The sequence below is a fragment of the Octopus sinensis genome, linkage group LG15 (genome assembly GCF_006345805.1).
Source record: "Octopus sinensis linkage group LG15, ASM634580v1, whole genome shotgun sequence".
Lineage (NCBI taxonomy): Eukaryota > Metazoa > Mollusca > Cephalopoda > Octopoda > Octopodidae > Octopus > Octopus sinensis.
Genome location: NC_043011.1, coordinates 5,163,996 through 5,179,887, shown reverse-complemented (window position 1 = coordinate 5,179,887; position 15,892 = coordinate 5,163,996). Strand labels below are relative to the sequence as shown.

The 15,892-nt window shown below is 39.9% G+C and overlaps 1 protein-coding gene across 1 annotated transcript in view; it reads left to right on the top strand.

Moving 5' to 3' along the window:
• Positions 1 to 1,722: 1,722 nt before the first annotated feature.
• LOC115219861 (methionyl-tRNA formyltransferase, mitochondrial-like) overlaps positions 1,723 to 15,892 on the top strand; it is a 52,889-nt gene continuing 38,719 nt past the window's right edge. Inside the window, exons 1-3 of the mRNA XM_029790153.2 lie at positions 1,723 to 1,858; positions 4,492 to 4,814; positions 7,102 to 7,159. Coding sequence (XP_029646013.1) covers positions 4,567 to 4,814; positions 7,102 to 7,159 — 306 coding nt within the window. The 5' untranslated portion in view covers positions 1,723 to 1,858; positions 4,492 to 4,566. The remainder of the gene's footprint in view (positions 1,859 to 4,491; positions 4,815 to 7,101; positions 7,160 to 15,892) is intronic.

Sequence of the window (15,892 nt, the reverse complement as noted above, 5' to 3'; positions counted from 1 at the left end):
GAAGGGAGTGTAAGGAAATCAACGTCGTAAAGCGTTGTCAAGGAGACCAGCGTTCTTTTAGAACAACGACTTCATGGCTTGAAGACACCAAAACAGAAATGGCTAAGAAAGCCCGAATTGGCATCTATAAGGGAAGTAACTCTCTAAAAATGCTTATATAGTTATTTCCCTTACAAACCCGAGCAACGCCGGGCGATACTGCTAGTATGAATATATAAATTCACTACAACCTGTCACATGATTGGGTGTCAGCAACTTCGGAAACCATAATGGTCGGAACCGATGTAAGAGAGATAACTCCGTGTCGCCTGAAACACCACCAACATGTCCATTCCAGATCTATATTTTTGGCATGACGTTTTCCTCCCTTGATTGAAAGGTTACGAGCTTCCGTCTATTTGAGTCTGACGAATCGTCTAATGCAACTAAGAGCTTTATAGGTGTGAGAGCAGTGGTCACTCTCTGACCCATAAAAACTAACGTGACTAGACTGGACTATATTCTATCGACGCCGGAAAGATGAGAGGCAAAGTTGACCTCGACGAAATTTAAACTTAGAACGTAACAAGCTTTAACCAAATGTCAAAGAGATTCTTGACCGATACTGCAATGATTCTGTAAATGTTTTAAAAGAATTGTCGTATGATGGTTTCAAATGTTGGTACAGACCAGCAATTTCGGAGAAGTGAGTAAGCCGATTAAATTGTGCGTAACTGGTACTTATTTTATCGACCCCGAAAGGACGAAAGGCAAAGTCGACCACGACAGAAATTGAACTCAGAACTTACAATTACCGCAGAGGGAGAGAGGGGGGGGAGAGAGAGAGAGAGAGGGGGGAGAAAGAAAGAAAGAGAGAGAGAGAAGGAGGGAGCAACTGAGCCAGGTTCTACTTAAGAACAGTGGTCCCGGTGCGCTCGCTCGCGTACTCGCGCCAGTTAGTCATGACTAGTCGATCCTTACTTTGTGTTTTTGCGTTTTATTTACTTTGTTTAACAAAAATTGGATATTTTCTGTTTGAAAGCCAGTTTTTTAAAATAATTTCCACGTATCTAAACACTTTTAAACTTCGTATACTGGTAGAATATGTTTATAAAACATCTTTTTCTCTTGGCTTTATTGAGAAAATTCTATAGTGCGTAAAATATTTGTTGTTTTTTTTCTTCAATTTCCGCAATTTCAACCAATCAATGACGTCTATTGAGGTGAAAACATTCGGTGCCGTATGAAAATGTCCCACGTTTAAGAAAGACATTGGGTTTATTTACATTTCTGAAGAAAAAAAAGATACCTTTCCCCCACCCCTAACCCTAACTCTAACCCTAAAATAGATTGAAATGCAATAGATGGATACTAGGGTCATAATTATGGGTGACAATTTCATATGACACCGCTAGAAAAAACTGCCGTTCAAACCGAAAAGATTCCCCAAATTATTTAATTTGTGTAAAAAAAATTATTTATTTTGTGTTTTATTTACCTTGCTAGGTAGTCGTTGTAGGATCAACTACTTACGACTAGCTAGCGCGGATGCGCGACTGCGCGTGTGCGTACACCGGGACCGCTGTTCGCTAGTCGTACCCTGAGCTAAGGGGAATAACTCTTTAGCTAATCGCATCACTTAAAGAACGGAATTGCTTTCGCTTCTTCGTTGATAAACTTTGATGAACAACTTTCCCGCCACATTCAACAAATCGACATTCAATCACAAAATAAACCTGTTAAACCAAACTAGTAATTCGTTTAGATAATAAAACGGATGCTGATATGAGATCTTCTCATCGTTCTTGTTTATTGTACTCTTGATTAGTTTCGCATTTCAATCACCGGTTCGGTCCGTGCTTCCCGGCAAACGAAACTGGTCTGTTAATTACTTTCTTATTACTATTTATTTATTAGTCATTCTTCCCGCAAAACCTTTTCACACTCTTCGTTCCCTTTTACAAAACTAATTTACCCGCATTCGAGTTTTATTTTCGTTTACCTTTCGTTAATGTTTGGTAAATTATTGAACGAATATTTAATATTTCGCACTTGTTTGTTGTTGCTTTCCAATTTTAAGTTCTTTCTACATTGTTAAGGACATTATTATTATTATGGAAATTTGTTAGAGATACTTCTAGTGAGATCATTTGTTTTGCAGTTGACTCTCATAACCAGATTGTTATTCTGAATATTCCACAGAATCCTGTATATTGGCGAAACCACGCTTTTCGCCAGGTCAGACACAATGCTGTACACCTAACTCTCAACTTACAGAATATTGTCGCAGATACTTTACTTCTAATATCCACACCAATACTCACCCAATTTCGTTTGATTTCCTCGTCAGTTCATGCCATCACTGGCCGTCATTTACCAATTCTAGGATCGAATAACCTTGACGTTGTCGTAGACGATATCCGCCATCCTTCTTTATCATTAAAAAAGCATTTTTTTCTTTTACAGACTTCTATAAATTTATGATATTTATTGCTCTTAAAGATCCATGAACTAACATTGGTTTATTTTTATTTCCTTTATTACATATCTGGCCCTATATTGCAATGGTTTTCAAGCGGTGTCCATATGACCCTTGGCGCTGTCCATATGTGATTTTTCTGCAAAAGTTTGAGCAATACAATATTTTTATGCAATTCTTTATGATATTTTATCATAAAAAACATTATAATTTTTTTAAAGCATCGAATGGCTTTAGGGACCCAGTAGAATAAAATAGGAATTAATCTGGCCAAAGGCAAAAAATGGTTGAGTATCACTGTTATGTTGTATTAACATTCTTTAACTTTCACTAAAACATTATTGTAGCTTTCTTTGGCAAAATACAAAGTTTTTGTCACTTTTTTCTCCAGAATTTGTTATATATTTATTTCTCATTCTTTAATGTTGATAATAGTAAATTAACTCTTGTTTGAGGGTAATGGGTATTGTTCAAAACAGCGCCCCCCACCGAATATTTTGTGTGAATTTTAAGGAACTTATGTCAACTGCTTGAAGGGAACAACTCGGCCAGTTGACTGGAGAAGTTGTTCAGTTCATATATTTATTGATTCATTGAGGATGTCTTCAGTTTAAGTAGAATTAATTCACTGAGACTTGCTAAGAGGTATTCGGACTCTTTCATTATTTTTTTACTAATTAGAAACTGTTATTTTTAAATGACTGATTAGAGGAATGATTAGGATTAAGCTTAACGTTTTATTGATGAATATCAACAATTATTGAATCATTCTTTTGAAAAATGATTGATTAGGTGACATTTCAAGAACACCATAATTTACTTGGTCAGTGTTGGTAATTCACTTTGTATTGAGTATTGTCTCAGGTATAACACTTGAATATTCATGGCTCAGTCTACCTAGCTGTAAATAGGTACCATTAGATTAGTCTGTCAGATGATAGATGTTTTCATTGCAACCTTAACAGTTTAGTGGTCAACAGCAGGGAGAATATTCAAATATCTATGAGTGCAGTGGGTGAAGTTGTCGGGTGGTTCAACAGGGCATACATCAGCTGACAGTGAGAAAGGATAAATTACTCAGAGACGCCAGCTGCTTGTAAAACAAGAGTTAAATCAGCCTCAGTATATTTAATGCAATGACCCATAAAAAGCTAACTAGAAATAAATATTGTGGGAGAACATGGCCGTTGCCAGCACCGCCTCGACTGACTTCTGTGCCGGTGGCACATAAAAAGCACCGTCCGACCGTGGCCGATGCCAGCGCCGCCTTGGCTGGCTTCCGTGCCGGTGGCACGTTAAAAGCACCAACCGATCGTGGCTGATGCCAGACCCCCCTGGCACCTGTGCAGGTGGCACGTAAAGAGCACCCACTACACTCACGGAGTGGTTGGCGTTAGGAAGGGTATCCAGCTGTAGAAACACTGCCAGATCAGACTGGAGTCTGGTGCAGCCCCTGGCTTCCCAGACCCCGGTCGAACCGTCCAACCCGTGCTAGCACGGAAAACGGACATTAAACGATGATGATGAATGACAATATAACTTGCTAGTCTGTATTCTTTTACCTGTATTGTGTCTGTTTATTGTGAAAGTAACTGTCAAATGGCTTAGTCATCTTAGCTGTATATAGGCACTATGTTAATATGGTGAACAAGTGTTAATAATTGGTTATACTGAATAATAGATAATTGTTTTCATTAGTTTGCAATGCTTAGTTCACATCCTTCTGGGGATATAGCTTGGAGAGGAAGGGGCTTCACCTGGTCAAGTAAAGGCCTCCTTGGGTCCATTATACCCCTGTCATCATTATCATCATCATTTAACATCTGTTCCATGCTGTCATGAGTTGGACGGTTTGACAGGACCCGATGGCTCCAAGGATTACATCGTGTTCCAAGATCTGCTGTGGTATCGTTCCTATGGCTGTTATGGGAAAGATTGCTCTAGATGTGTGTATGTGTGTGCATGTATCCATCTATCTCTCTTTTTCTCTTTCACTCTCTTTATCTCTTTATTAATCCTTCTTTAAATTGCAGGTAATGGATTAACCAATAGACAACATCACAAGCAGATCCTTGAAGATCTCACTATCAAATCTTGGAGCCGCGACAATGAATGCTGCTAACTTTTCAATAAGAATCTGTAGATATCATTTGTTAGATAAAAACTTAGGGCAGTTATGGCCATCTCTTAATACCTTCTGTTCCAAACTTTTCAAATCCAGAATCAATATTAGAAAATTACATGAATCCTCAAAGACAAGCAAAACAGTTCGAAAGGAAAAACCTCCTTGGAATATTCTATTCTTTGGTTCTGATGCATTTTCTTTGGAAACTTTGAAAAAACTTATTGATAATATGTAAGTATACACTGCAACTTAGAGTAATTATTATACACATTAAGTGACATCATGGTTGTGACCTGTGCCACTGACACATAAAAGCACCCATGCTGGTGACATGCAGAAGGCACCTGTGTCAGTGACATGTGAAAGGCACCCATGCCAGTGGCACATAAAAGGCAGCAGTGCCAGTGATGCACGATATGTAAAAGACACCCAGTTACACTCTGTGGAGTGGATGGCGTTAGTAAGGGGATCCAGCTGAAGAGACCGAACCAAGACAGACTGGATCCTGGTGCTGCTCTCCAGCTTACCATCTCCAGTTGAACCACCTAACCCATGCCAGCATGGAAAAACAGACATTTAATGATGGTTATAATAATGAAATCAGGTGCACCACAATTGTCAGGAAGTGCATATAAAGCATATGCAGTAATGTACAAATGTCTGTGAAGTGAACAATGCATGAGTCAGATACATGCTTGCATGTGTATGGAGGGGAGAAAATCAGGTGTAGTGTTGGTGAATCTCAGGAAGCATGGAAGTTTTGAAGGATGCAGTGCTCCGACAACTAACAACCGATGCCGGCAGTCTGTTCCATGCTTCAGCAACTCTTAGCGTGATAAAAGGTTTCCGAAAGTCATGGGAGCTGTGCTGTTTTCTGACTTTGTAAACATGTCCACGGGTGTTAGACGTGTGGAGTTTGAAAAGGTGCTCAGAGTTATTGTTTGTAAGATGGTTAATAATTTTATGGTTGTCTGCCAAGTCAGCTGCCAGACATCGGAGTTTCAATATGTCCATGCCCAGGGAAGTAAGGCGTTCAGAATATGGCAAATGCCTGATGGAGGGTATTCTTTTGGTTGCACGTCGCTGAACGGCTTCCAGACGATTAATATCCTGGGCAATTATGATGATGATGACGATGATTGATTGTTGTTTTAGAAAATATGTTGTTTAGCTTCCTCCCTACATCATCTCTGGTTGAGCAGGCTTATGATCAGATATTTTGTACATCATCATCATCATCATTGTATTAATGTCCACTATTCCATGCTTTTGTAATATTTGTATTTTTAGTAATGTAGCTAGTAGAGGAAAGAGTTGCTAATGAGAATAGTGAATAAAGTCTCCTATATGCAATGTGTTTGTTGTGTAACATGATGGGTATAGAAGATAGTTTCAGAAGGCAGTTTAAAGAAAGAATCCTTTTTAAGATGATTCCTTACAGAGGCGTTGATAAAGAATACCCAGATGGCGAATTTATAAAATAACATTAAATTTTATTTTGTAGTGTCAAGAGTGCTAGCAGGTAGGAAAAGAGGAATAATGTTCAACCGCAGACCAGTAGTGGGAGTTGAGGCCTGTATGTGTATGTAAGGTATGTATGTGAGCCAGGGAAGCCGAAATAACTTATGTTGGTGTACTGCTGGGCCGAAGTTGCTATCGGTATCCTTCTGCAGCCAGCTGTAATTGGTCGAAGTGGATAATGCACCACTGCACTAATGTGCAGCAACCCAAATATGGCTTCCCTAGTCACTACACTTTCATGGGTCGGACAGAGTTTATTGAGGGGATTTTTCTATAGCTGGATGCTCTCCCTCTCGCTTACTCTCACCTGTTTCCAAGGACTGCATTGTGCTATAGTGTCTGCTTTGGCATAATTTCTATGGCTGTATGTCTGATGACATATGTTATGGGCGAAATTAATACAGATGTATGTATGTGTGTGCTTGTATCCCTCTGTCTCTCTTTTACTCTCTTTATTTTGGGTAACTGCATGCACAAACCTCAAAACTCTGATTGGCCCAGGGTTGTCATAGTAGACACTAGCCCAAGCTGCAACACAGTGGGACTGAACCCAAAACTAAGAGATTGGGAAGCATCCTTCTTAACCACACAGCCACCTCTGTCTTTACATGCACACAGATTTTTCGCTATTACCCTAATTACCACATTGGCTGATAAACACTCTTATGGAATATGTATTTTTTTCGTGTAGACAGAGACTCAGAAATAAAGCTAAAGATGGTTAATGTTTTTCCAGAAATTATGAAAGTGAAAGGATGCTGGAACCAAATAAAAGTACCCATGCTGGTGACATGCAAAAGGCACCTGTGTCAGGGACATGTGAAAGATACCCATGCCAGTGATGCATAATATGTAAAAGACACCTTGAAAGTGAAATCGTAGTCATGGTTCATCAGAAGCTTAACTTTTACTCTACCAGGCAGTTGCTCAGTTACCAGTTTCTATCTGCATTGATGTATGTCTCTGTAAAGTTTAATTTCTTTTCTTGATCTTGAAGGAATACAAGCCCTACCCCGACTGTGCAGTCTGTGGAAGTTGTTTGCAAGACTACGCAAGTTAGTAACTTATTTCTTATTTTACAATTTATAATCTGGTTGTATACTTATTTCTTTATTGCCCACAAGGGACTAAACACAGAGAGGACAAACACGGACAGACAAACGGATTAAGTCGATTATATCGACCCCAGTGCGTAACTGGTACTTAATTTATCGACCCCGAAAGGATGAAAGGCAAAGTCGACCTCGGCGGAATTTGAACTCAGAACGTAATCTGGTTGTATACTGTCAACTTAACGTGACAGTAAGGGAATTACACCACCGCTGTTTAGCCCTAGGAAGCATCGACGCTTCCTGTCGACCTCGACACATTTCCTGTGTGTCGAGGCTGACAGGAAGCGTCGATGCTTCCTAGGGCTAAACAGCGGTGGTGTAATTCCCTTACAGGACTGTCACGTTAAGTTGACAGTATACAACCACTCTATCGCCCCACCACCGTACATATCTCTATGAGATATTTAGAAATTTAATATTTCCGAATTTATAATCTCTTTTGTATAAAGCACCATAATGTAAAGGTGAGTTTTTCGTAAAAGGAGTTCATCATTTCATTTGTTTTCCTGGTTGAGGTCGTTTCACTTCATCTGTGTCACTTCAGACTTTGAGCAATGCATGAAGGTCATACAGTGTTATCTCCCCTACCTTATGACTCTGAAACCATACAATCCTGAGATGTAATGATTCTTTCTACCATAGGCACGGGGTCTAAAATTTTGTGAGAGGGCTATTGTCAATTACATTGACTCTAGGGCTCTACTGGACTGGTACTAAACTTATCGTCCCTGAAACAATGAAGAGCAAAATAGACCTCAGTAGCATTTGAATGTATGTAAGATGTAACAAGAGGTTATCGCCTCTGAGACCACTCACACTTTCACTCCTTACTCTTTCTCTGTGGTATCTCTTTATATATAAACAGCAAAATGTCTTTCTGTGTGTCTGTGTGTGTATCCTTTATACAAATCCACAATTTTTCAGTTAGAGGGCTCGCACTTTCTATGGTCATTCAAAACCATCCAAGGGTGGTCGTGCACATCTTTACATTTCCCTAGTCACCCCCGCAAAGCCATTAAAAAATCAATAGAAGTGACTTTTTTGTGAATTTTCTATCCAAAACCCAATCAAAATGCCCGAAACTTGATACGCCAATTGAATGCCACCTAGCTGTGTATGATTGGTCAGAGATTTGGACAGTACTCGCGTGTATGTGCGCACGCAAGTACGCAGCTGTATATGCATGCACTAGCACTATGACCCAGCAACGCCGGGTCATAGTGCTAGTCCCATATAAGTCTCTAGTTATGCTCATATGATACCTATCTTTATTAAATCTTACACAAAAGGTATTCTGGAAAAACGTGATCATGAAATGATCCAATATCCTTCGTTTAGAATTGTCAAGCATAATGTCTATTTAAGTGACCTCTATAGTTCACCAGGACACTGTTGTTGCTTAGTTCCAATGAATCCCCCATCTTTTATCTTTTGCTTGTTTCCCTCCTTGAACCGCAGCTGTGCTGGGACATCACCCGAAAGAGTTTGGTCAAATAAATCAACCCTTGCACTTATTTTTTTTTATTTTAAGTCAGTTACCTACTCTATTGGTCACTTTTACTGAACTGACAAGTTAAAGGGATACGGTTATGGCGAGGATCAAGACACCCTCCCCCTGTGAGAATGGACTAGCTGAACCTTGTATAAGTAGCAGCGTGTTTGACTGAGCAAGAGATGAGAAATCGCAGGAAGTTGAAAGGTGTCGTTCGTGAGTTTGTGGATTCACAGGAAATTGCTGAGAAGTTGTTATATTGAGTTGTCCGGAAAGGTCGTGCCGATTTATAGTAGCTTACCTTTTGACTTATTTTAGAACATGGTTGAGTCCATGAAATAGGATTTGATTACATCTCCATTTAGAGCACAGTTTTAGCTATCTTTTCATGGAAGAAGGTTTATGTTCCTATAACCTGTGTTAATTCTGTAACCCTTTAAAATGGAAGATAAGAAAGTTCATTTTCAGCACTTGATACTTTGGGAACCAGACAAAAACTGCTGCAGCTCGGCTGGGATGTGTTACCCCACCCTCCCTATTCACCAGATATTGCTCCTTCGGATTTCCACTTATTCAGGTCTCTGCAAAATAGTCTTAATGGTAAAAATTTCAATTCCTTGGATGACATAAAAAAATACCTTGATGAATTCTTTGCCATGAGACCACCTCAATTCTGGGAAGTGGGTATTTTCAAGTGAAAGGAAAGATGGAGACATTGTGCAACAAAATAGTTCATATTTGGTTAATTAAAAATGTAATGGCAAGTATTTATTGACCTTTTTCTTTCCTTTAAAAATCGGACCGAACTTTCCAGACAACCCAATAGTTCGTTGAGAGTTGTTTTGGATTGGTTACATTCATTGGCAGAGTATTTAGGAATGCATCAGGTGGAGACAGTTGGTTTACCATGATACAAAAGTGGCGACGGGATATTAACGATACAATGGATATAAACAAACCAATGCTGGTTGTCAAGTTGTAATAGTGGTGGGGTCAAACACACACACATGCATATAGATAGAAGGGCCTGGAAGAGTAGAGACATCAGACTCGCTACCAAATGCAGATTGGTGAATGCAATTGTCTTCCTAATAGCAACATATGGATGCGAGGCCTGGACACTAAAGAAAGCTGACCCAAAGAGAATTAATGCATTCGAGCTTAGGTGTTGGAGAAGACTTTTGCGGATTCCATGGACAGTGAGGCTCACCAATGGAGAAGTTGTTAAGCAGATCAGGCTGAAAATATCGCCAGAAGCTTGGATCACCAAGCATAGATTGGTATATTTCGGTCATATTATGCGGAGAAAATCCCTGGAGAAGGACATCATGCTCGGAATGGTCAGTGGCAAGAGAGGAAGAGGCCGACCAAGAACCCGCTGGCTTGACACTATCAAGAGTGATACCAGAATGGACATGGCCAATCTGAAGAAAGCGGCCCAGGATAGAACTGACTGGAGGACACTGATCCAACGAGTAACCGAGAGTCGACTTCGACTGAGCGGATGGAGAGAGACGAGTTCAATGTGGAGAACAGTTTGATGCTGTGCTGTTTAAATAACATTCATGATCCAAGATAATTATGACAGATGTCCAAAGTTTTGAAGTTACATTTCTTGATTTATGTAAATATCATAAATATGACAGGTGCAAGTGAGGCTGTGCAGTTAGGAAGTTTGCTTCTCAGCAGATTCATGTGTGGTGCATTGTGAGTGGATTTGGGAAATGGAAACTGAATGATGTTTTATATATATATATATATATATATACATACATATGTATATATATAGGCGCAGGAGTGGCTGTGTGGTAAGTAGCTTGTTTACCAACCACATGGTTCCAGGTTCAGTCCCACTGCGTGGAACTTAGGGCAAGTGTCTTCTACTATAGCCTCCTGCCGACCAATGCCTTGTGAGTGGATTTGGTAGACGAAAACTGAAAGAAGCCCGTCGTATATATGTGTATATATATATATGTGTGTGTGTGTGTGTGTTTGTGTGTCTGTGTTTGTCCCCCCTAGTATTGCTTGACAACCGATGCTGGTGTGTTTATGTCACTGTCACTTAGTGGTTCGGCAAAAGAGACCGATAGAATAAGTCCTGGGGTCAAGTTGCTCGATTCAAGGCGGTGCTCCAGCATGGCCGCAGTCAAAATGACTGAAACAAGTAAAAAGAGAGTGTACATTACTTATAAACTCTACATCTTGATGGACTCATATTAAACTCTGTTGGACTTTTGGATTTTACTCAAAGGATATTGGAATATTACACATGATGCCTATAAAACGGATTTTTGAATCCAATACCCATACATATCTTACATCTATTTTCTTTCCTCCACCTCACTCTCTATTTTGTATCACATCTAAACTAACTATGACTTAATTTTTCCTCTCACACCATCTTCGATGAAGGGATATTATTAATTAATATCCTAGAAGCAGCTGTAAGACCTTCTATCTATAAATGCTCTAATATCTATACAGCCTTGGTTTTTTTTTTCTCATTACACAAAAAAATTCACACACACACAAGTAAGCATATGAATGCAAAACAAGGTGAAAAAATAGTACGTGAATGCCAAAGGTAGAGTAATATATTTTTTTTATTAAAGCTGAAAAAATCTTCACAAATTGTTTCTCAGAGTTTGCATTACCATTTGTCAGATAGTTTTGATCATACTGTCCGATGAATGGTAATGTGAAACTTGTGCATAATAGATTGTGAAGATCTTTTCAGCTTTTACAAAAAGTATGTATACCTGTATGTGTGTGTGTGTGTATTAAATTTTGAATTTGAAGTAGCTCAAAAAATATAGCATTATCGATGTCACAGAGTGTATGTGCTTTGCTTAAATGCTTATTAGCTGCAGAATTTCATCAAGAGAAAGTCCTTTTAAGACTTAGCATGTTATAAAATTTTGAATACCTGTAACCCTCATCATCACCATCATCATCATCATCATCATTTAGCATCATCGATTAACGTCCGCTTTCCATGCTAGCATGGGTTGGATGATTTGACTGAGGACTTGCGAGCCAGATGGCTGCATCAGACTCCAATCTGATCTGGCAGGATTTCTACAGCTGGATGCCCTTCCTAACGCCAACCACTCCGAGTGTGTAGTGGGTGCTTTTACATGCCACCGGCACGAAGGCCAGTCAGGCGGTACCGGCAATGGCCACGCTCAAATGGTGTTTTTTATGTGCCACCTGCACAGGAGCCAGTCCAGCGGCACTGGCAACGACCTCGCTTGAATGTTTTTCCAAGTGCCACCAGCACAAGTGCCAGTAAGGCGACGCTGGTAACAATCATGCTCAAATGGTGCTTTTTATGTGCCACTGGCACAGAAGTCAGATTGCTGCTCTGGCTGGTGAAACTAATTACCCATTTGGTGAACAAGAACAACATCAGTATTTCACTGTTATTTCTACTCAGCCTCAGCACCGTATGTTTGAGTCACCCTTAAAACAAATTCAGATCACTTCTACATATGCAAATAGCATAAAATTTTATCTACCAATGCGCAACAGTGCTGCACAATTAAAACAAAATTAATTTATAATTAGAATTAACTCTAATAGTGCTTTCAAGTTTTGGCACAAGGCTGCAGTTTCAGGGGAGGGGTAAGTCAATTAGATCAATCCCTTGGTGGAATTTAAACTCAGAACATAAAGGCAGATGAAATGGCCACCAAGCATTTTGCCCAGCATGCTAATGATTCTGCCAGCTCACCAATTTGGAATCTGCTGAAAATGATATAAACATTATTGATGTCACATATCCACTCTTTGCGTTCCCCTATGCGGCAGTTTGTTTTGCTTGGTTTTGAAGTGTTTTGTCTTTTCTAACACATTTGATGTCTTAAAGGGACGTTCCTCTAATGAAATTCCAAGCATTAAAAACTAAACACATTCATTAAATATGTAACATCAATAATTCAAATTCGATGACTGGCATCCGTGCTAGCGAGGTGCAAAGAGCACCATACGAGTGTGATCATTTGACAGAGCAGCTAACCGGCTTCTGTGCCAGTGGCACATAAAAGGGTACTATTCAAGTGTGATCATTACCAGTGTCGCCTTACTGGCACTTGTGCCCGTGCTAGTAGGGTGCAAAGAGCACCATCCAAGCGTGATCGTTGCCAGAGCAGCCAACTGGCTTCCGTGCACGTAAAAGGGCACCATTCGAGCGTGATCGTTACCAACGTCGCCTTACTGGCACCTGTGCCGGTGGCATGTGTAAAAAGATTCGAGTGAGGTCATTGCCAGTACTGCCTGACTGGCCTCCCTTCCGGTGGCCCGTAAAAGCACCCACTACACTCTCGGAGTGGTTGGCGTTAGGAAGGGCATCCAGCTGTAGGAACTCTGCCAGATCAAGATTGGAGCCTGGTGCAGCCATCTGGTTCGCCAGCCCTCAGTCATTCGTCCAACCCATGCTAGCATGGAAAGCGGACGTTAAACGATGATGATGTTTATATGTATGTTTGTGTAATAATGTGTTGGTGTATCTCAGGTAACATGGTTTTAGTATAGTATAGTAAGACGACAGGGTAACACCATTAGTAGGAGAGGTTATGAAGGCAAAGGAGGAAGCTTAATTACTGTAACTGAATGAATTAATTAAGGGAACTTCTTTTAACTTAATTTATTCAATGACAGTATAACACCCTCCTCCTTCACCTACCTAACTTCTCCTACTAACGACATTACTCTGTTGCCTTACTATACTGTATTATGTTTATGTTTGTTGGCGAGCTGGCAGAATCGTCAGCACGCCGGGCGAAATGTGTAGCCGTATTTCGTCTGCCGTTACGTTCTGAGTTCAAATTCCGCCGAGGTCGACTTTGCCTTTCATCCTTTCGGGGTCGATAAATAAAGTACCAGCTACGCACTGGGGTCGAGGTAATCGACTTAATCCCTTTGTCTTTGTTTGTCCTCTCTGTGTTTAGCCCCTTGTGGGCAATGAAGAAATATATATTATGTTTGTGTATACTCTTGTCTAGATATAATGTAATGGTTGCAAATGAGCATCATCGTTATATTAGCGAGGTTGTTTGTTTCCAGTCTTCTATGGAAAACATTTCTTGTTATAGGAAAATAACCGTTAAAAATTAACATCACCTACTTCAAATCTGACCTCAAATAAAACTCTTAAAAAGAAAGGAAGGATACTTTAATTATGTGGTCCAGATACACTATTCCTGGAAAAACCAACCGGATGGTCAAGGCTGGAGCTCCTTGGTCAGAAATCTGCTGTCAGAGTTACCGTTGTCTAAGCAAAGAGAACATCGCGCAAATTTTTCTAAATGTGTGGAGCCGTTCAAGCCATAATAATATAGAAATGGATAATCAACACGTATGACAGAGTAGCCTCCCCTACAACTTTCATAATCGTTTAATTCGTTGTATCTCTTCTTTCCTGTTCAAGAGCTTCAATTATAATCATTATTACGAAATCAGATTTAGTATTTTGGCCCCCGGCGACAAAGAGTAAAGCATAGTGTTAATTATGTATTTTAACTCAATATAAGCGGAGTTAAAATTCTGTATATTTCATCGTCATTTGAACTGAAGGTTCCTCAAAACGGATTTATAAAAATGTAATTTAAGGCTTTAGAAAATCCATACTGATGCTTGTGAGTGAATTTAGTCGGCGGAAACTGCGTGGAAGCCCGTTGTTTATGCATATATACGTTTGTATTTGTCGCAACCCTCATCTCCTCTTGACGACCGGTGTTGCTTTGTTTATGACTATAACTTATTGGTACCAGACTTACAAAATGAATACTGGGATTGAATTGTTCAACTAAACCTTTCAAGGTGGTGCCCCAGCATGGACACAGTCCAATGACTGAAACAAGTAAAAGCTAAAAGATTGGTTTGATAAATAAAACAGTGTATATATATGTATATAGGCGTAAGAATGGCTGTGTGGTAAGTAGCTTGCTTACCAACCACATGGTTCAGGGTTCAGTCTCACTGCATTGCACCTTGGGCAAGTGTCTTCTACTATAGCCTTGGGCCAACCAAAGCCTTGTGAGTGGATTTGGTAGATGGAAACTGGCAGAAACCCGTCATATGTATGTATGTATATATATATATATATTATATATATATATATATATATATATATATATATATATATATGTGTGTGTGTGTCTGTGTTTGTCCTCCCAACATCGCTTGACAACCGATGCTGGTGTGTTTACGTACCCGTAACTTACCGGTTCAGAAAAAGACATCGATAGAATAAGTACTAGGCTTATAAAGAATAAGTCCTGGGGTTGATTTGCTCGACTAAAGGCGGTGTTCCAGCATGGCCACAGTCAAATGACTGAGACAAGTAAAATAGTGAAAGAGAGAGTGTAAGCAATGGTTTTCTAGATTTTGTTTTCCAAATTTTGGAAACAGAATTTTGTTTAACTTTCCCCACTAAGTGCATGAGTCTATAGTTCTCAAAAATGTTTCACCTTACGCACTGTGTAAGAAATGATTTTAATATATACCTGAAATATTGCAGTGATTGGTGTTAACATCATGTTTAACTATGGTGTAGTACCATGAAAAAACGTTATGTTAGCGGTACCTTGGGGTCAGTTTGACCCCATTGTTAAAAATGCATATTCATTTAACAGCATATTACTTTGTTTGGAAACAGGTATGGGTTGGATAAGGCGGCGAGCTGGCAGAAACGTTAGCACGCCGGGCGAAATGCTTAGCAGTATTTCGTCTGCCACTACGTTCTGGGTTCAAATTCCGCCAAGGTCGCCTTTCATCCTTTCAGGGTCGATTAAATAAGTACCAGTTATGTACTGGGGTCGATATAATCGACTTAATCCGTTTGTCTGTCCTTGTTTGTGTTCTCTGTGTTTAGCCCCTTGTGGGCAGTAAAGAAAGAGGTATTTCGTTTGCGGCTACATTCTGAGTTCAAATTCCGCCGAGGTCGACTTCGCCTTTCATCCTTTCGGGGTCGATTAAATAAGTACCAGTTATGCACTGGGGTCGATATAATCGACTTAATCCATTTGTCTGTCCTTGTTTGTCCTCTCTGTGTTTAGCCCCTTGTGGGTAGTAAAGAAATAGGTAAGGATTGGTGACAGGAAGAACATACAGCTGTGGAAAGTCTAATCTAATGAATTCCATCTGACACCTGCAAGCATGGATATGAGGACATCAAAATGCTG